Consider the following 22833-nt stretch of genomic DNA (forward strand, 5'->3'; position numbering starts at 1 on the left):
TTGTTTGCTGTTTGTATTCCTTTTGTGCTGTAGTATTAGATTGTGCTCATGTTTTTGTGCATTTGTTTAATGTAATTTGCACTGTATACCCACTTTGTCCTCTGTTTCCACAGTTTTCATCATATTTTCCAGTCCTGTATCTTCTCAAACATGGCCTTATCCAACACCCTTCCTTTCTCTCTAACCTCTGTGCCTCATGTCTGATCAATGGGGTACTCAGCAGTTGCCATATTGTCTCGGAGGCTTGTGTCGTCAATTAAAAACCATTGCAATTAGAGTCTGATTATCGAATCTGTAACCTGTTATGTACCATTCCCTCTATTATAAATGATTAAATGAGAATCCTCCACTAAAACACTTGATCCCTAACAAAAAGAGTAGAGAGAATCTGTGGTAACAGTGAGTTTTTCTCTTTTACAGATTTCTCATAGTGCTGGCCTGCCTGATATTTAGCGTGCTGTCCACCATTGATCAGTATCAGGCTCTAGCCAATGGAACTCTCTTCTGGATGGTGAGTAAGAGTACTCATCCATAAATAGCTAAGCACAGTGACTTTATTTTTACTTATGTGATCATTATACGCTTTTGAAACCCTTGATACAGTATGTGTATCTTTAGAAGTTAAATATTTTCTCCGTGTGGTAAAGCTGGCCAGGAAACGTTTTGTCCAGTGCTGTTATCTCTGAAACCATACACTGATTTTAAAGATACAGGATATTTTGAACAAGATTCCACAGTCCTCCATTCATAATCTGTACAGGAGTTTAAAACAAGATGCCGAGCTCTGTATAAAGCACAGAGCCAGTTTGTCATATTCAAGCTCTTCAGCATGCTTTTATACAGGTGCTGTACATACTGTCATCAAACAGTGCCAACATGAAAGTGTCCTGTCCATGTTATCCTGTGCGGGATTAGATCCCAAGTGAGATATTGCTGACGACCTTCAGTGTGTTTGTACTTGTCAGGCCTACTTTGTAAAATCATGTTGTATATTTTGTGTTTGTTGTATAATTAGAAGTTTGTAACTCGAATGCCCCGTATATGACATAAAATGGATGGATAATCTAAAAAGCACAGTGAACAGTATGGAAGTGGAGGCCCAAGTGGATAGAAAGAATAGGAACGAGAAAACAATGGTATTTCAGGCCCGGTACGTCAATTGCTGGTGCAGCGCGTTCATCCAGAGCTCAAGCGGGACAGAACGTACGTCTCTACAGGAACAGGATTTAACCATCACTGTTAGGACCATGATGACCACTAGATGGCGGTAAATGATTAATAATTCACAGATCACTTGAGACTCGTCTCAAGGGTAACTTAATATTTATAATATACTTTATAATACTTGACTGTATTTGAAGGAGAGTTTTAGAAGATCTATATGTGACATTTTTATCTTTGTTAACTTCTACAAATACAGCCTTTTTAATTTGCCAAGGACAAATTTCCAGAATCAAATATATACTCATTCATAGGGTGTTTAAAGTTGTACAGCCACCGTTTTCTGTTCTTATTGTGCTTTATATACTTTGTATACTATTTTAAAATATTTTTATGCTCTGAGAACCAACTTTTAGGTAACCAGATATTTGTCTCATTTAGACATGCCAGTGAGTTACGAATGTTATATATTTTATTTTATCGGAAGGGGGCAGTATTTACCCATCAGAGTGGATTCCTGTTTTAGCATTGCATTTTTAATTTGAGATTAGAGCCTGGCAAAAGTAACTATCATAAAGGATGAAAAAAAATGAGCATTTAATTAAGCATAACTGGTCATTAAAAGCTGTTAAACATGGCTTGGTTCAAGAGGTGTAAAGTGTTTTATTGATTTTAAATTTAGATTTTGTTATAAAGATGTGAAATGAATGCACAAACATTTCTCTGTTACTTCACTGTGTGTAGTGTATATCGAAACATTGAATTCATGCATTATCAGATAAAAAATCAACAAAATTGTTCTTTTAAATTTGAATTAAATTTAGTGGTCAGTAATTAATCTTTCAGGTGGGTAGCTGTTCAGGTGGCTAACAAGTAATTCATCTTGTTTGAAAAAGAAACTTTTTTTCAGATGTCACTAAACTGCTTTTGCTTTTGTGTTTTTTCTAGAACATTAGTGAGTCTGGTTGTGTTATAACTTTATTAACCTGGACATAAAAAAATATAGCCTTCATATATAATTAATTAATTCATTATTCCTATATTTTAGTTCATCCGGTTGTGTTATCAAACAGCACTTTTTCCACACAAGTCTCTGAGATGCCACAAGCCCGCCCAGCCTGCAGACCAAGGCAGTAGGGCAGGACTATGCTCTGCGTGGGGCAGCAGAGGAACATGCAGATTCCACACACAAGGCTCCCAGTCCAGAACTGAATGCAGAATTACTTTTGACAAGTAATTGTGGGTTATGGGGTGATTTGGCTTTTCCAATCTTTGGTGTTTTTTTTCTGTAAGGTTCTTCAATAATGTTGTTACATTTTGTTCATCAGCTAAAATATTGCTATTCACCAAACAACACATTTCAGTAGTTTCAAAGCACAGAAAGTATAAATCCATAAGCTGACATTGTCTTCTCAAGTGTTAGTCATCAGTTTACTAAAGCTTATCAGAGTTCTTATGGAAACTCATACAGTAGTTATCCCAAGCACCCAGTCTGCTTTAACAGCTTATCCATGATTGAAACCAGAATATAATTTTTGTGGATGCTTTGTTTTTTCCAAAACAGGAGTATGGTTGGCATTGTCTTGCTCTGTGTACCCAGCGCAAGACGTGCTATTATCCAGCTCAGTCAAGCTTTTGCGAAGGCAGGGACTCCAGCAGTGACTGGAAATCAGACAAGCAGAGAGCTCATCTTGTTTTCAATCCTTTCTATTACAAAATGTTCACTTATTTAAAGATCTACCAAACTGAATGCAGAAGTCCAGTTGTTTTTGGACAGTCCTTAACTGCGGTGAAACTCCATGCTTCTCAATATTCTTAATATTAACAGATGCCCAGAGTGGCCCCCTGGTGTTTACAGTAATGAGTCAATTGGAAAAATCTGCTGCTTTAAGGCCACAGAAAAGAAACAGAAGAGGAGATAAAGAAATCAATCTTTTCGAGCTGACTGAAAACAAAAAAGGGAAAAAAGATGAAATGCAGACAGTAAAGAGTTGTCCTGGTAATCGCTGTGGCAGCGCTTCGGAATAGCCCACGGAGTGCTTTACGGATCTTTGCGGTGTGCTGATGAGATTAATGTTGTAAATATTCGGTAATTAAGAGCCAGAGCGAATCACAAGTTAATCTGCAGACAATGACTGCTTGTACAGTCCCATGTCCTGGTATTATCAGGGAGGGGCCCGTGTGTTTGGGATCTCTGGGATTAGTCCTGAGTAAGAACGTCCCGTGACAGGTGTCCCCTATTGTGGCAGGCCCACATGTCATCGGTGTGACTTCATCATTAAGTGCTGAACCTCGTGTAGGTCTTGTCCTGGATTTGAAAGGGGCTCCGGGGGCTTTGTTAGGGGCTTCTCTTTACATCTGACCCCTCCAGCTGGACTCTGTTGTTTTAGCTGAATGTTGTCTCTGAGAAGGGAGCTCTGGAGTGGGGGTGGGATGCCTCTGAGGGCTACAGATCTTTACCCACCATACACAGTGATTCAGGAAGAGTGGCCACAGGGTTTCAGCCTCAACTGCTCATGAGAGCTGCCTCCTCAGTAAAGACTTTGTAGATCATTTTGAACTGAAATATATTTTGGTAGTCTAGTTGGTCAATAGCAACCAATTATTCTGATATCCAATTCCATGTAGCTATATAGTGACAAAATGGAAATTTTACTGGTGAGCAGTGAGTGTCAGCTGGAAATGCTGGAGAGCTTCACAGTAATGGTGGATGGCTTCCTCTTACAGGCATCAGCCGAAATCAGTAATCTGGGAGTCACACTTGATCCTCTCCTGTCTTTCGAACCTCTTGTAAAAAATTTCATTAAAACATTTTTTTTTCACCTCGGAAATATTGCCCCCGTGAGGCAATTTGTATCAGCGTCCAATCCTAAATGCATTTATAATATCAAGGCTTGATTTCTGGATCTCCTTGCTCTGTGGGCTTCCTAACACTCTTCTCAGAAAGCTGGAATATGTCCAGAACTCTGCAGGTAGACTCCTACATCACACCAACATGTCCCGCCTACACTTACATCTGTACAGTGTTTGCCAATAAAAGTCATGTATTCAGTAGAAGATCTTGTTACAGATTTTTCAAGGGTGTAAATAACCTGGCTCCATCATACATGTCTGAGCTCCTTTCTTCTGCAGGCTGTGTTCGGTTGAAGCTGCTCCTCTGCTCTGCACCCAGGACTAGATCTCAGACTGTTCTGCAACCTTCCTCTAACTCTTGAGAGTCAAATTCTTTGACTCTTTTAAGATCCCATCTTAAAACACAATTTTTTACTAGGGCCTCTATCTGATTGGTGTACAGTTTATCCTGTATGTTCCTGTTTAATTTTCTTTAACTTTTCATTTGATTTTTTTCTCTTTTTCTTCATCACTATGTACAGCATCCTTGGGTTTGGAAAGATGCTTTATAAACACATTGTTGGTGTACTGTATAATGGCATTATTCTAAAATGAGCAGATGGCATGCTTCTGCATTTGCCTACTTTTAGCTGTATCTGGCTGCAGCTAAAATGTAATTTATCTTCATTGAAATGGCTCTGTATCTGTTAAATTCTGAGAACACAAGGGAATCTGGATTTTGAACTGTTAAAGGCTTGTGTCAAGAGGAAAACCTCAGTGCGTCTTCCCTGTGCTTGTTTGTAACGTTCTGTTCTGTAATCAGGCCAAGCATGGTGGCACAGTGTACACTTGTTTGTAACGCCCAGGCTTGAACCTCAATTTGCACATCATATCAAACCAGTAACTGCCACAATGGTGTCCTTTGTGAGCTCGGCATCAAGAGTGGATGTGTTGTGTGATAGCAGATCCTTTCATCCGGGAACAGTGCTGCCTTGTGCAACCCCATTGCTCTGCATTTGGACCCTCCAGGAGCATACTTTCTGACTAAGGAAGATCCTCAGTAGACGAGAGCCGCTCAGCTCTCGACACTTCACTCTTGATCTGAACACAACCCACCTCACTCCACTACAGAATACAGGGGCTTTCTCTGCTGCTTGTGACCTCACGGAGGGGAGATTGTCTCCTCAGTACCTTATTAGATTCAGCTGGAAATACCTGTTTAGACACTAGAACTACTGTACCAAGTCCTACATCTCAGGGTAACTTCGTTCTTGGAGCCTTACTTGATCCCATTTGAAGAAGTGACCATTAAAAACTGTTTCTTAAGCTTTTGATCAGGTACTAATTGTACATAATAGTAACCAGAATAATACTAAGATTATCAGCAAAGGCTGTAACACTTACATCGCTACCATTGTTGTACTTAGCAGTTTTTTAATACTAAAAAAAATGTTATCCAAAATACTGCAAGCTAAAAAATATTTCCAACAGTACCAAAATAGTACTCTACACCACACCTTTATTTCTTACTGAAAAAATCATTCAATATTTAGCTTTTTAAGTTTTCTGCACTATTAGGATTGTTCCTTCATATCTGTATAAATAATCTTCTGCACAGGAATAATAACTCGACCAAGACAAACGATAAATAAACCCGTATTGTGTAAATGTTTTCCTGAGCAGGATTAGGAAGACATCCTATGATTACTTGTGGAAACAGTGACACAGAAAGCAAGCGATTTCTTTTGAAGGAACAGCTGGGAGGCACAGCGGGGAAACACAGGAACTGGGTGGCAGTTCATTAAAGACACAATGGAGGAGTCACAGGAGTTCACTCTGCGGCAGAGGCGATTTTCATTCAAATTCAACACATATTCTGCTCTGTCAGTTTACCTTCTCCCTGAGACTGTCCGTCACGCCTACGAGTTCAGCATCACATCGGGTTCGCTCTGCTGTTAATCCAGAGGGTTTGAGTTTGTTCCATATTCAGGCTTCCACTGATGGGAAAACAAAAAAGTAAGCAAACACACCCCTGCAGACATACTGTACCACAGATATAATCTCATACAGGAAACACCGTTAGGTGAGTTTCAGAAAGATCATCATGTCGAAGTAGCTAAAATTGCAAATGTCTGCTAAACTTTGAGTCCACAGATTTTTATTAAAATACAATAGAAGCAGACCAGTTTCTTACCAGATGCATCAAAGGATAATGCCACATTGTACAGGACGTAGTTGTAGGCCTGGATGAGGTTACAGCCTCTCAGCTTCATGGTTTTGATTGTGGACTGGGCTGCCTTTCTGTGGGGAGTACATGTTCGACCTGGTTAGCTTGGTGTGCCTTGAGATTCAGCCCACTGCCCAAGAATACACTGGCCTGGTTTGATTAGCTAAATGCACACTTTGTTCTTTGCTCTGGATAGGACTCAGGCAATTATCCAGGCTACAGACAGGCTGTTACTCTAGGTTCTGCTCCATGCCCTGTGCTTCTGGGATGGGCTCCTGGCTGCCATGACACTCACCTGGAAGAGAGGCTTTCTGTTGATGGATGGGTGTAAAATGGACATGAAGATGTGCCGTTGTCTTTAGGGTTAGGGTTCTCGTTTTCGGTATTTCAGACGGACTCAAATGAGCTGCACAAGGCTTGTGTGCACGTGCAGCCAGTGGCACCATGTTTGTTGTCAGATTATGATCCCATCCATCCATCTTCTAGCCACTTCAGAGTCCAGTTCGCGGGGGAGTCGGAGCCTGTCCCAGCAAGCAATGGTCTCAAGGCAGGGTACACCCTGGGCAGGATGCCAGTCCATTGTAGGGCAGACAAACAGACACAAACACGCACACCCTCACACCAGGGCCAGATTTCTCAGAAGACTATTACCTTACCAGAGCACCTGAAGGAAACCCACACAAACATTGGAGAGAACAAAGGAACTCCGTGCAAATAGCACCCCAGTTCCAGAATTGAATCCGAGGCCCCAGCCCTCGAGGCAACCATGCTCAACACTGCGCCACAGTGCTGACCTACAGTTTGCAGGATTATCATATTAAATGTCCTAAAACCGCAAGTTATGCACTTCAGCACGGTGGACGCCCCTCCCTTTCTAAGGAGGAGGAGTAAGATATATCATATTTATCATAAACAGTGCTGTGGATTCTTACAGAAGTAAAGAACGGACAGAGCCGACTTTACTTCTTGAGGAGGCTCAGGTCCTTCAATGTGTGTAGTAAGATGCTACACATGTTTTATCAGTCGGTGGTAGCAAGTGCCATTTTCTACGCAGTGGTGTGCTGGGGCTCTGGGATTAGAGCAGTAGATTCCAAAAGGCTGAACAAGCTCATCAGGAGAGCGAGCTCTGTCATTGGGTCTGACCTGGACCCCTTGGAGGTAGTGGCTGAGAGGAGAATGATGTCCAAACTAGAGGCCATCATGGACAACTTCTCCCATCCCCTCTATGACAGGCTTGCAGGAATGAAGAGCACGTTCAGCAATAGACTGATTCATCCACGGTGCAACAGGGAGCGCTACAGGAGGTCATTCTTGCCGTCTGCCATAAGACTGTACAACGCATCCACCTTGCGTCTTGGCAGAGGCAACATCGACAGTGACCTGTTTCTGGACTAAACGCATATACACATCTACTGCTACATCTGTTCTCTTTCTCTTTCTTTTTCTTTTTCTTTTTCCCGTTTACAACCACTTTTGTGCAATATATGCCAGGGACCTGTGCAATACATTTATATTTATATTTATATCTATGGTTACATCTATATTTATATTCATATGTGTGATACGATTTTCTGTGTACTGTTCTGTTCTAGTTTGCTCTTGTGTGTCCGGACTGTGAATAACTCTTGTATTGTATTGTATGTATTGTACTATTATTATATGATTCTTTACACTGTGGCTGTGTTGTGTGTGTTAAGCTGCTGTTGCACTGCAATTTCCCTCACGGGATCAATAAAGTATCTGTCTATCAAATTCACATGAGTTCAGATCATTAACTTGCTAGAAATTAATCAAACAAATAGACAACGAAATAGAGTGCCTGATTGGTACTCATGCAGATGAGATTTCACTTACATCTGAACCTCAGTTATTTGGCCTGGAGTTTGTCGTTTCCATCCAGTAGACGGCTTTGACAGGCACCAACACAAATCTCCGTGCCTCCTCCTGATAGTCTGGTAGTGTGCTCACTTATCGGTGGAGGCTGAAATGAAATCCCATGGAATCTGACCTCCATTGAAAATGAATTGGCATCTCATTTAATGGCAACCTCTCTGGCCTCCAGGGTACAGGAGAAGTGTAAGTGAAACTGATGTGCTGGTCACTACTTTCCCTTGTTCTGATTTTTCTTTGCTGTAGAATCAGTGAAAGCGCAGGGAGACTAACTGGAGGAACCAGTGAAAATTAAATGCGACCTTTGGTGTAAGTGAAAGTGCTGTGGAAAGTTACCTTGATCATGTTTCCCAGGTTATGTGCGTACAGTAAGAGGCAGATTTCGATGCCGTTTTCTGTTTCTGGGTTTGCGAGCATTGTGGGACTCTCAGGCTCTCTGCGGCAGATGGGAACTGCAGTCCCAAGCCCCATGCTGTGGTAATAGCAGATGATAAATGGCTGAGCCTCCCCAAGGCAGACTTTGAACCTCTCCTGCTTCCATCTACATTGTCTCCCATTGAGTCAGCTTTACAGCCATAAAACAGGGCTGGTTATTAGAAGGCAGAGGAAGGCCGCAGGTGCAAGTAATGAAAGGATTTGCTTTTAGATAAAGCAGGAGTAGCTGCCCATTCTGTCCACAGTAAATGTGCAGTGTGTGCTCTTTCTCACAGAGGATGTTCATCACCAGACTTGAAGTGGTTATTGGTCTTTGTTCTGGCTAGTAAAATGATGTGCCAGTGTTCATGTGAAGTCTGCAGATGACGGGCTTTAAACCTGACCAACCTGTAGTCCTTAACTCCTTTTTCTTTTCCTTCAGGAGAGTGGTGCTTTTAGAACCTTTGTTTGATGATGGCACTAAAGCCAAGCCAAGGGCAATGATAAGGAGGCTGGATTTACAACATCTGGCCTTCAAGCTCTGCTTATCTGCTCACGGGCATTTTCCCATCAACACAAGTCTAAAAAATAATCTTGATCTTGCTAGATACGGAGAAAAGTTTTTGTTTTTGCCTGCTCATTTACTTTCTCATAAAATCGGGGCAAGCTACATCTCTGATCAGTAACGTTTTTATAAAAAGTTCAGCTGGCTGCCTTCAACTGTTTGTGAGCTGCAACCTTCTTGTCACACTTCTTGGTTTAAAGAAATGGAAAAGGCCACTAATATCAGAGACAAAAGAGCTTTTTCATAAAGTAAGCCCTGATAATGGAAGTTTGTCTTTTTTATGCCTACTTAACCCATTTGTTTCCAGCTTAATTCAAATAAAGTGCTTTTAATTAATTTATACGTAAATGTTAGACATATTGCAAATTCATTAGTTTCCTCCTCAACTTAAAATGCTAGTACTTGATATTCCATTTCTCAAATAATTCTACCCTGGTACTTTCTGAAAAATATCAAACCATTGCTAAGTCCTGGAAAAGGATGATTGCGGTTTTGGTTTCATATGCCGTCTCGCTGGTTCTGGTTTTCAGTATGAATCCTGCTTTCCTTTGCTGCCTTTAGTTTATTTGAAGTGTTAACAAAAGCCAGGCCTGCATTTGCTTCCTCCATCATAAAGACTTGTATTGGACAGACCCAACCAGTCAGTCAATCCAGACAGGCACATTTCACCAGTTAAACAGGCTACTGATTGAAACAGACTCATTGATACCCCCCAGCTAGCGTTGTTGATCATAATAACTGTTTTTCATCTCCCTTCTTGAACAGTAAACTTTGGTTGACTTTGTTTGCGCTTTGCGGGTGCTAATGGTCTGCAGTTTTACAGAGTGTTACACTGTGGCTCCGCTCTCTGCCTGTTCCTCAGGCATGGCACATGTTCTGCCACCCACCTGCTGTGCTTTTTCTATCGCCTTCCTTTGTGGTGCGGGGCTGTAAATGTCACAGTGGGCCGTCTGCTTGAGCAGTTTCTTTTCAGATGCGCTTTGGCTGCTGTTGTGTTGAAAATGAAGCAAACAGCACCAGGTTTGCAGTGGAATGGCCACTGACAGTTCATACAGGAGCTGACACCAGGGCTTCAGAAACTGCCAGCTGTGCTTCGGCACGCGAGAAGTGTGGAGGTGTCGGGTGATGGCTTCTGATTGCCGCCTGCCACCAGTCCTGCTGCTGGTCCCCAGGAAGTCCACTTCGTGAGGTTATCGCAGGCGCGCCGAGCTGGAGGTGACGCGGCAGTTTGTAAGATCTGTCAGACTTTCCATCCTCTCTGGGTGACAAACCCTGTTGTGTCCCATGATGGAGTGACACTCGTGTGGGATGGTTTTGAAGTAGCGCTAATCACTTAAATCCTCTTCTTCTTCGGGCCTTTGCTGCACATTAACAAGCCAATGATCTCCAGTCAAAAGGAGGTGTTTGACGCAGACGTCATGATTTATTCAGCGCGGTATTATCAGGACTTGTGCATTACTAGGCAGAAGGACTTTATTCTTTCTAAATAAAGCACAAGGCGACAATCAGTAGAAGTGTTTTTCAACTTCCCCCATGGCTGGAAGATCATTCTTTTCTCAGATAGTTAACAAAATGCTTCACAGCCCAACAAGATTATGTTGCAGCATCATTTGGTGCTGCAAGGAGCACATTTCAAAGTGAGTACAGTTCATTAGGGGTGAATCAAGTTTTTAACAAGAACTGTGATGAGGCATCAAGGGACAGAGTAATGCACCTAGGCTTCTCTATAGCCAGACTATTCCAGGTTGTTGAATTAATTTTTTTGGTAGTAAATGTTTTTGGGTGTATCTTTGGCTTAATGCTATATGTGCAGAGATACTAAAAATACATATATTACCTGTGGCTCCTTTTAAATCTCAAAGAACCTGGCAGTAAAAATAACTTAAAATTAATACAAGGAAATATGTTTATTTATCATCTTATGTCTTATGTTCAGTGAATGAAAATAAATATTTTATGCATTTCTCCAACTTATCAGGCTACGGTCTGTGCTTTCTAAAAAACAAATGTTTATGAATGAAGATTAGTTCACAGAGAGAGAGAGAAACTTGTAGTTTGTTTGGAAAGGCCAGTCTTTTCAGAACTTAGTCAATAGCTGAAAAGCACATTTCTGCTTTTAAAGAACTGGGTCCAAAAGGACATTTCCCGTCCCAGAGTTCTGTACTGGTTCTGTTGAGGTTCAGAAGAGACTGAATGGCTGAAATGTTCCCCACTGGAGTGTGGACTAAAGTTTGAAGACTGAAATATTCCACACTCTATACCTCAGTGTAGAGGCAGGTAGAGTAGAGTATATTTCATGCTGTAGTAGACGTGCTGGAGAAGAAAAACTCCATTAAATATCATCTTATTTTTACATTTGACGAGTTTGATTTTTTTTACACCCAGACTGAGTACATCAATGTGGAAATTATAATAGTCTGAATGAAAAAATGTAAATATTTCCCCAACATTTGCATCTGCTCTCAGTGTCATAACAGTGAAAACCATAAAGAATCTTTCCTTTTTGCGGATTTCAAACCGGTACATGGAATAAACCTCCTTCTAGAGCAGGGGGTTGAAACAGCCATCTGAGTATAATGGGGAGAGAAGTAATCAACTGATTTCTTCCTCTGCAATGTCTTTCCATGTCATGGAGTGGCATGTTTCTGTCCTGTACTGCTGGGAGACCGTGTGCTTTGCTAGAATTAAGAATCAGAAGCGTGAAGCTGGGGGAGTTCAGATCCCAGCATGATGCCTGATTGTCCTGGTTCGTTTGTGGCCTTGACCTCCCTGTGCTCGGCTGGCCTAATGTTTACTTTGCCACTGTTGGAGATAATGAGATTGTGTTTCTGTGTTGGTTGCAGGTCTTTCTTAATTCTTTTTGTCAATAAAATTATAAAATGTTCAATCATTTCTCAGGGTGCCTAAGAACAGGTTCAGTGGTAAACCAGAGCATTTGGCAAAACCAACTGGTCTTTCATTGGCGATTTGAAACAGTTGTAAGAGGTATAGTATAAAGAAAAACCTTTTAATCCAAAGATTTCTGAGATTTATCATATATGTAAAAAAATCCTGTTAAATTTTTAGTTAAAATCAATTGGGAATAAATTCCTTTCTCATTTAATTTTTTGTCCTTCTTCTCTTTGGGTTTTGATGGCACAGAAGAAGGCATTGTAAATCCTGACCTGCGTGTTACTGTATTGTGTCTGTCGTGTCCATTCATACAGAATAAAGATCAAGGCTCTCATTCATGAAGGGGCACGCTAATTGCAAATGAGGGTTTCTAACTTGCGTCATAGTTATGAAAAATACAGCACCAACAATGCAGTGTCGCTCTGAGATGTGGGATGTATGCTGTTAAATATTTCTACTGCACAGAACTCCTCTGTGCCACTGTTTGAAAGTTTAATTGCTTGATTATTGTAAAGGGAAATAAGTTGCAGTTTCCTCCGGTCTTGGGTTCACAGGCTTCCAGTTCTTGTGTAAATCAACAATTGCTCGGCCCCTTTATCTGAAGAAACGTGACAAGCACTGATGTGGCAGCCCAGCGTGTCCTCCTGGTAGTGGGAGATGGGGGGGGGGGGGGGCGGATCCAGTTTTAAATGTTGCTTTTTAATGATTTTGTGAATATATTTTTACAAATATTTGTATTAAAAAGGTATAAGGCTCTTAGGGGCACTCCTGCAAATACATGTAGACTCAAAAGAAACCTCTCAGTTCCTCATTGACAATGTTATCATCAAGGAAAAGGAACACTTTTTTTTGTAGCTGGTGACATTTTACTGAACAGAGACAACAATTAATGGATAAATTCATCATGCTGGTTAACATTTGCCATTGACATCGACAGGTGTCTACTCTCCCAGGCTAGTGGCGTGTGTGTGGTGCGAGCTGTCCGTCTCTGATACATCTCTGAAATGCAGACACTCTTGTGGGAGTCTGTCCCATTCCTCACCTAAAGCCCGGACAAGCGTGTGCCTGATCACTGGTCTCTGAGCTCCGGACGTCTGTGGAGACGTCACATTCTTACATAGCTGTCACATTCTTACATGGCAAAAGGCTTTTTACAGTAATAACTTGGACCACCTCATCAACACGGCGCTTAGCACATCCTGCTACACGTCCATCAGCACACCTAAGCAGGTGTGAGCCTGGTCAGTACCTGGATGGGAGACCTCCTGGGAAAAACTAAGGTTGCTGCTGGAAGAGGTGTTAGTGGGGCCAGCAGGGGGCGCTCACCCTGTGGTCCATGTGGGTCCTAATGCCCCAGTATAGTGATGGGGACACTATACTGTAAACAGGCGCCGTCCTTCGGATGAGACGTAAAACCGAGGTCCTGACTCTCTGTGGTCATTAAAAATCCCAGGGCTCTTCTCGAAAAGAGTAGGGGTGTACCCCGGTGTCCTGGCCAAATTTCCAATTGGCCCTTACTAATCATGGCCTCCTAATAATCCCCCTCTATGAATTGGCTACATTACTCTGCTCTCCTCCCCACTGATAGCTGATGTGTGGTGAGCGTTCTGGCGCACTATGGCTGCCGTCGCATCATCCAGGTGGATGCTGCACGTTGGTGGTGGTGGAGGGGAGTCCCCATTACCTGTAAAGCGCTTTGAGTGGAGTGTCCAGAAAAGCGCTATATAAGTGTAAGCAATTATTATTATTATTATTATTATTATTATTATCAGGGTGCTCAGCACTAATTAATATTGATTTAGTAAGAGGATTTGGCTCCACGGCCAGTGACTCACTTGAGGTGTGACACTACAGTATATATACAGTGTACTGTATATTCCTCCAGTACATGACTGGCATTGTTCTCTTGATAAGAAGATCCCTTTCTGTTTTTTTTTTTCTTTCTTGATCTTCACCTGGCTTGAAACTCTTGAGGTGATTAAATTACATCATCGCCTCTACTCCCCTTTCTCTCATGAATGAGGTGATTTAATGCTTATGCAACAGTCAAAGTCATGGGAGTGCATGGCAGCTAGTTAAAACAGTTGACAAAATCACACCAAAAATGTGTAAGCCTGTACTGTACGTATCCATACACATCTAAACAACAGTGCAGTCAATGCTTTTTCACCGCTGCGGGATGAATTTGTGTGTTGGTCGTACTGCAATATTTGAGAATCTTCTTAAATGATGAGAATAGGTTGAAAACATTCTATATTGCTCATCATCTGTAGCTTTCTTCGGTCAGTTTAAGGATGTAGGAATGGCTTGGGGCAGAGCTTTCCTCCCTCTTCTAACGAATAAGTTAAAAGACGCCGCAAACAGTTTCTTTGAGTTGCGTTCCCGGAGCTGAATAACTCAAGCCTGTTTGGCACGTCTCCAGGTCTCCGTTTTTAACTGCATCTCCAGTTAAAGAGGATACCGCATGGTGATGAGACTGATAAGATGTTCTACTGTTTTCAGATACTGTTGCTTCTCGACTACTTTAGGATTTTCATCTTCAGTATGGTATCTGGGGTAGGAAGGGACCTTTTCTCAGATTAAAGGGCCTTTTGTCTGACAGTCTGTGGCCAATTATCAGGCCACTGCAGGGCATCTAAAGGCAGGTCTGCTGAAGGAAAGGATTTTGAACAGGGCACAGGTGGAGTTTGCTAGGAATGTGCACTTAAACCGGTTTGCTTTTTCCTCAGTATGTTGTTCTGCTGTTCTTCCTCTTGGATTAATATCCATGTCTCACAGCATATGGCTGACAGTAACTGTACAGAAACTGACAGCACCTTTGCCGCCTTTGAGGCCAGATGAAATGGGGCTAGAAAGAGTTAGCCAGGCTGGGCCAGGGCAGGACTGGGATGGGAGACCTCTATGGAAAACCAGTTACTGCTGTAAGAGGTGGTGGCAGCAATCTGCCCCCTGGACCAGAATTTTCCGAACCAATGCCCTTACACTAGACCCAGCACAGTGCAGCACTGTGACCTAGTAGGATCCATCCATTGGATGAGACATTGAACACAGACTGGTGTGTTGGCTACATGTGGATACGCACGTCCCACCCTCTCAATATTTCCTCTGAAATTACTCCACATTAAAATGATGTAATTCTTAAAAATAACTACCAAGATAGAAAAGACACCTCTCCGTAAAAGAAGCATTTTATGCTTTGTGTTGGCAGAACATTTAGCTATAGATTACAAATGATGTGTTTTTTGTGCGATGAAGGTTTGATCTAGCATGACTAAATGAATTATATGCTAGGCCTTCACTGTGACAGATTCCTATGAATGTGGTGCTACATGATAGGGAATTTAGCATTCTGAGAGATAGTATAGGCTCTTTAAAAACAAGACACAGACGCTGCTAGCACACCATGTAAGCTCAGCTGTCTCTCCAAGCCACGTGAGTGCAGGGGAAAGATAAGAACTGAAGGCAAGAGGGCTAACAGAGCAAGCATAATAGACCAAAGTTAGTGTATCTTATCGACCTGGAGACAAAACACAGAAAATTAAGTCCATGTATGTTTACAGTCAGTGCATATTTATTGCTCTAGCCTGAATCTGCCATATTTCAAAACACTAAACACTAAAAATACATTGAGATTATACTGTTATGTTTTCCCCAATGCAAGGCCTCACTGAAGAATTTGCTTTAAATTCAAACTAGAGAAAGTGATATTGCAACTCTCCATTCATTACAAAATCTTCATTAGCTTCTTATCACCCTGATGCTACAGCTGTTTATCTGTAAAAAGGGAATATTTTTATGTATTTATACACCAAATGAATGCAGAAAGGCTGGTTCATGTGTGGATTGAAGATGGATAAAAGCAAATAAGTTAATTAGAAATGTGATGTGGAATTAAGATTTTTTAAAACTAGTTTGTTTGGTTGGACCAAAGTTTAGATTACAGCTTTCTGTGTAACGGGAGCCTTGCAAATTATGCAAAATGTATATTTTGCTTTGATCGAAAGTGGCGTTCTTCTAAGGAATGTTGTCATCACTCATAACACTGCAAATAATATGCACAGCGCTTTGATGGGTGTGAATATAGGTTACACTAGGTTTAAAAAATACAATGCAAATTTGTGTAAATCTCTAATTTGTGTTCCATGCAGTCGGCTTCTGTTCAATAGGTAGATTCCTGTTATGCATTGTACAGTTCCCTCAACTTAAACATTAGTGAAGCCAAGAAGTGACTCAGATCCTGTAGCTTGAGCTGTCTGCTTCATTAATTTGTTCAGAAACCTGATGAAAACTTTATTTTGTGAGATGAAGAACTTAGTCTAGTTTGGCTTTCGTCCTGCATCACAGAGCTCTGTAAATCAGTCTGTGCTGAGACCAGAGTCTTGTTAAATCAATAAATAAGTTAAAGGTTTTTAATCAAACAAATGTTAAAATTTAGGAAAGGAATTGAAATTGCTTGGTTCTAGAAAAGCAGGCCACTGACTTTCACCTATCTGGCTGTTGTACTCGGCCACAACCACCCCAGCAATGGGGTATATAAAAATAAAATAATCCAAAGACATAGCAAAGACCATGATGAAAGGTGTATTTTCCTGAAGACAGCAGGTCAAGGTTAGTAATGGTTACAGAGTTCCCCAAGATCTAAGGATGTCAGCTGCTCTCTGAGTTGTAAGATTCTTCGTACCCCCTCCCACCCCACCCCACCCCTCCTGTCACCAGTTGGACATGCTGCAATTACCCAGCAGAGAAAGAGGGGGGCGTTCCCGAGCAGCGGGGGATGGAGTTCAGGCATGCCTGAATTGGTCAAGCAGCGATGAACTCTGTTCAGCAATGAAAAAGCCTTGTTTGACACACTGTTTATTAGAAGGCTGAGCCAGGGTGTAGCAGCATGACACCGCCAAGACGTTTACAAGGAGCTCTTTTCAATCTACTCAGCATATGTTGTCGACCAAAGAGAACTAATCAAAAGAAATGCCCCCCTTCCACTGCTACCCCCCTCCCCCACTAGACCCATAAGCATATCGACCCCCCCCCCATTTCTGTGATGAACTTCACATTCTGAACCCCCTTTGGTGTGTTGTTATGACTTCAAAGGTCTCCTTAAGCGCCTGCTAAATTGGTCATTAACTCCACAAAGGACATAATTAGTCATTTCGACTTGGCACTCTTTGGAAGCTGCAGAGAGAGGGAGAGAGAGAGGGAGGAAGAAAAATCAGAAAACAATAAGGAGCTAAATCCCAACCAGTTTCCAGGTTTTGTGTTTTTTTTGTGAAGTGCCCTCAGTAGCCTGCGTGGCCTCAGGAGGATTAGTGACCTGCTGGAGAATAGAACCCTGAGGACTGTTCTTCCCTTCACATCCCGGACTTCCATTCACCCGCAAGACTTTTGTTCCCAAGCGTGTGGAGAAAGCAGGGCTTCAGTGGGGCCAAGCACTGCTCCCAAAGTTAATCTCATCACACTATTTAGACGGGAATCCTTCTGTTTCAGTGAAGGTCAAACAGAACCAGCTGAATGTTTTTATGTTTTCTGTCATTGTTTTCCCATTTTAAGCTATGAATTTGGAGCTGCTTTTTTCCCCACAATGGACACATGAGGGGAACAGTATATACTCATGCCCGTCTATATAGAGCTCTGCCGTATTTAAATAAGCGTCCATAACAAAGGGATCATGCAACATCGGGCACAAGAAGGAGCAGACACACACAGTTATGCCTTCCAGCTTGACCATGGTATTTTTCATTATTCCAGGCCTGATTCAGACACTTCTGCACTCCTTTGCAAGCTGGTACATGTAGACAGTGTTGTGGAAGTGAGGCTGGGAGGAGGGGGATAATTGTATTGTATGTGAGTATATACACTGCTGTGAAAAGGCCTAAGACATTGTGCATTGCTCAGCTCTTTTCACTCAGTGTTTTTTCCTTCTTCATGCAGAAACTCACTTGTTGGTGAACTTACACTGATATTTTATCTATTTAGTTGTATACTAATGGCTTCTCCTGATAGAGCAGTAATGCATAATACAAAACATAGCCTTTTATATTTATGGATGGCTAAAAAAGAAACAGGATATTAATGATGAACACCTGACCACCACTCAGTCCATTTTGATGGACTAGCAACTACAACATGTTGTATTGACTGCTCATGTATAGCCTTGAGCTGTTATGATTGAATTCATGCAAGTGAATCATCAATTGCTAAATGACCAGCGCTGTACTGTACAAGCATGTGAGTGTTGCATTTCATTAATTGAAAATTATCCTCCAGGATTTACTGTTTTCTTCTACACTTTTGAAGCGGGGCTGCTGAATAAAACATTCATGTTACTCAAAGCATCAACGTCATTCATTCAAAATCCGTCTTTGTCATCAACTTTTAGAAATCTCCTGCTAGATGAAGCTCTTCCCAAAATTCTTCTACAAATTGGCTTTGTCTTTGGCTGTCCTCTGCCTACTGCATACATTCTGATTCTATCTTGTAAGTGTTTTGTTTTGGGATTTAGTCTAGGTTTGCCTCTGCACAAAGTGATCCATTCTGTTGAAAGTGTATCTGGCTCTATGCCATTTAAATCTCTTTGTATGATCTTCTGTGATCTTCTGGGCAGTGTTTTAAAATGGCAGTTATTTAGATCATTTTTGCATTCAAAGAAAAGACTTGAAGGCTGTTTCACATTTAGAGTCACAGTTGATTTTCCATGGCCTTTTTTCTATTCTTCTATTTTGAACCTCTTTTTGTAATTGATAATAATTAATCGACGGAATTGCTGATCTTGTTCAGATTTACTTGCTTTTCCTTTGCAGTTTGTTCAGTCTTTAACCCAATGTCTGTAGTGGTGAGGGCAGAGCACTGCACTCACAGTGCTGGGGCCTGCAGCAGGCCACGCCTATGCCTGGCAGTTTCCTCTGTCTGCTGCCCCCACCCCCCTCCTCCTCCACTGGATTCTGGGAACAAGACAACAGCTGGCACCTGCTCCAGTCCCCCGGCTGCAGGGTGGATGGGAAAGCCCATTGCCACAGCAACTCAGGAAGGCATTACATCTGCTGCCGCCCCCCAGCCCAGCCTACTGTCTCAGCTGAAGGCAGGCTGAAGACAGCTGGTCAGTGCAGCCCGTTCCCATGGGGAATTAGGGGACTGTCAGTCCGCAGGGCTGAGGAGCCCTGAGTGATGATGAAGAATGGGAGGCTAAGCAATGGGTTTAGCCATTCTGAAGGTCAGGGGTTATCTTGTTCCTTGTGCACAGAAACTCCTACAGTTCCAGCTGGTATGAGGGGTTTGTGTATATCGCACTTACAAGCACCAACTCCATGCACGTATGTTAAAGTACAGTACACAAAGGGTGCAAACTGTGGTACCTGCTGTTTAACAAAGGCAAAAACCATTTTACTTTCAAAATGACCTGACAAATGACAGTGCATGATATGAATAAACATTTAACCAATAATGGATATAAAACGTCTATTAAAATTATTTTGTAGGAACTATTAAGTTTTGGTAAAATACCAGAGACATAGGCATTATAAAAGCTATCCTGCAATGTCATAAAATTAAAAAAAAACATAAATACAATATAATTAAGAATAAGATATGAATTATTAAAAATGAACAAATTACTTGCATGCCTCAGTTTACACAACAGAGGTCTTAGTCCTGGAAACACACAGTTCTCAGTTACACAACAGGATTCATTTTATTTTTCTGAAATCTTTAATTTTGCTCATGTCTTAAGCACACTGGAGGTTGACTGTGTCTCATAGGCACCTTAAAATCTCCAGTGTTTCAGTAGAAAAAAAAACTCTTGCTCGGGTTCGGATCAAGCAAATTTGTTAGGTTGCTGAAAGGTTCGGTTAAGTCCAGAGCTGAACTGGAATGGAACCAGTAGGTATTACTCATGTAATGATCTAAACCACTAATTTCCCATAATTGTTGTGCATATGGAGGAAAACTTAAAATAAGTAATTGCTTTACAAAAATCAAAGTTATACAAGTGTGGAGGAACTTAACATATTAAGGGTAGCTGTGTCAATTTACACCATGAAAGAAATGTCTGGTTCTTAGTCTTTTAGGGCCAGGTTGTCCACCAGGTCTCTCTCTGAGCATTTTCTGGTTCTCTAAGCATCCACACGTGAAGAGTGGGGACAATTTGTTAAATAGGTCCCAGTAAGCAGAAAATGAGCTTTAAACCTGAAGACACACCAGCCCTCCAGGATGGGGATTTCCTATACCTCCTTTAACCATACAAATGCCTCACTTCTGAGACACTAAAAGTTCTATAAAAGTAGGAAGAACTGTTTAAGCGGGCTGTGTGTAGGCCGTGTCTAATAGACAGGTATCTGCAGAAGGCAATGAAATAATAAGAAACGTCAGATTCTAAAGTAAGGTAGGGATCCTACACAGAGCAGCCCTGTGAAGTCCTCAGTATAGTAACAACCAGATGAGCCTAATGAGCTGAATATCCTTCTCTCATTTGTAACCTTTCTTACGGTCTTATTCAACAATATTGGTCATGCTGTCTCATTCCAATTGTACATTAACGTACTAGAAAGAATCAGAGGCGTTTGTGATGCATTTGTCTTGAGTGGAAAGGGGAGCTCTTGCTCAGACACATTTGAAAAAAGACCCTAAATGTTAGTACAGCTCCTATTCCAGGAAGTTGCACAGGTACTGTATGAGAAGGGCAGCAGGTCCTGGTGCTTTTTTAAGGATCAATTGCAAAGCCAGTATTTCCTTTGATGTTAGTAAATTGTTGTGCCATTAATGTATTTTTTAACTTATCTCTGTAGTTCGGTTTTACATTACTGTGTTCAGGTTATTGAACAAGTACTTCATTTTAACACCAACCTCTGCCAGTAAGGTGACCTCAGTGGTTTTCTTCTTCCTATTTTCTCCTTTAAAATGTGAATTAAGATCAGTTGGGGGGATTACACAGGCACTCTGTGGGTATTAGTCAAACACTTAGTGTCTCTTGTGTTTGAATAAATCCAGTTTTTCTGCCCCGAGTCAGTGGTAGTTAATTTATTTGGCAGTTCTCCCTCATCCTCTTCCATTCCTAGATTTACAGGCTTTGACTGTATTCCAGTTATCTGCCAAACACCCAGGAAACCTCATCTTCAGCTTGATTAGCTTTAGGTTTGGGGACAAAAATACCATAGACTTGTAAAGTGTAAAAAAATAATTTGCTAATTGGAGTTTGATGCCTTTGGCTTGAGACTTTGTTTGGCTTTTCGAGCTGATGACAGCAGCAGACTGAAGACTCTTAGGGCATATGAAAGCAGCGACAGAGCTTCAGGCCAAAAGCAATTAAGATAAAGACAGTGGGAACAGGACATGTGAAAAGTTCAAGCTTGAGCAAAAGTCAGATTGCCAAAAAAGCAAAGTAAGTTTTGAAAGCTGTCTTGTTTTTCAAGATGAAGGGATCCATTTACTAAAGAGTTGGGGTGGATCACACCTCTACAATTAAATCTATTAATCCCGCTAGGCAAGATCGTATTTTGTCTGGGGGGCTTGAAGAGGGTGAAAGTGCCAAGCAAGTTTTGGGTGCCCCTTTGACACGAGCATTTCCATAGCAGCAAAGTTATCCTTAACTCAATGCTTTTCAATGCTGTCTAAATCAGATTATTATAGAGAACGTACAGAGAGAGTTTTGTGGTGTAGAATGGTCTGTTAAAGATAAAAAGGAAATTCTGCTGCAGTTAACTTCTGTAGATTGTTGAAAAGCTGGAGTCTTTTAATAGGGCATGCTCTTTTACAGGCTAGAAAGCTGCAGTATTGAAGGGCAAAATTGGCACAGATCATTAACAGGGATAAAATGTGATCCCCTTTTCCGCCTCTCTCCTGCTCTTATAAGTATGTTAGAAATTAATATTTCTAAAGTCCAGCTGAATGTTTTTGTTCTATTTTTCTAGAATCTTACCACCTCTTCTCTAGATATAAGTCCATCACATCTTAAATTATTTGAATTTACCTCACAAGTAATTATATGTGCATAGGAAGCTAAAATTGTATAAAAATGAATATGGTCAGTAAGAAGGATTTTCCAACAAAATTCAAGACAGTTCTAATGCTTTTGGTACCTTAAACATTAAATGGCATATAATAATAATAATAATAATAATAATAATAATTGTTTACTCTTATATAGCCCTCTTCTGGACACTCCACTAAGACCACTTTACAGGTAAAGGGGTCTCCCCTCCACCCCCACCTGGATGATGCTCCAGTACTCTATCCCTATCACTATACTGGGGCATTAGGACCTACATAGACTGCCAGGTGACATCCCCTGCTGGCCCCACTAACACCTCTTCCAACAGCAACCTTAGTTTTTCCCAGCAGGTCTTCTCTCCAGGTACTGACCAGGCTCACACCTGAGCTTCAGTGGGCTGCTAGCTGTGAGCTGCAGGGTGATTTGGCTGCTGGCAGTAAATATGAATGAGTGAGGTGAACAAGGTGAATGATTATATACAATATGCTTGGAACAGTGTGGAGGACTTGCTGCTGTAACTGCCTCACATTCTCTTCAAACACCAGAATGTGTGTTGATGTTGGAAACGTGTGAGTGTGGCCTGAAATCGAGGGAGCTAGTTCAGTTGAATGGACATCCCCATCAGCACTGCAAGCTTGGCAAAGCGCTGCTTCGCAGGGCTGAGGAAGGGAGCCCTGCGATCACCCTGCAGGCGTCTGTGGTTCCTCTCCTCCTGCCTACTGTCCCTCTCCCAGCAGACACAGCCTGCATGATGAGGGCGAGGGCGGGGTGCCTGGGATGCGCCTGGATCTGTGCGTGACCCCGAGTTGTCCTCTCGTTAGTGGTTCCTGTGGATATCGGAGAGATATTCCTGGGTTAAAGACGAGGAGCCGC

At 41.7% G+C, this 22833-nt stretch overlaps 1 protein-coding gene across 2 annotated transcripts in view; it reads left to right on the forward strand.

Moving 5' to 3' along the window:
* kcnq1.1 (potassium voltage-gated channel, KQT-like subfamily, member 1.1) overlaps positions 1-22833 on the forward strand; it is a 282710-nt gene that overhangs the window by 29294 nt on the left and 230583 nt on the right. For both annotated transcript variants that reach the window (XM_069181428.1, XM_069181429.1), the window contains exon 3: positions 421-511. In XM_069181428.1, coding sequence (XP_069037529.1) covers positions 421-511 — 91 coding nt within the window. The remainder of the gene's footprint in view (positions 1-420; positions 512-22833) is intronic.

This window comes from Lepisosteus oculatus, chromosome 21 (genome assembly GCF_040954835.1).
Source record: "Lepisosteus oculatus isolate fLepOcu1 chromosome 21, fLepOcu1.hap2, whole genome shotgun sequence".
NCBI lineage: Eukaryota > Metazoa > Chordata > Actinopteri > Semionotiformes > Lepisosteidae > Lepisosteus > Lepisosteus oculatus.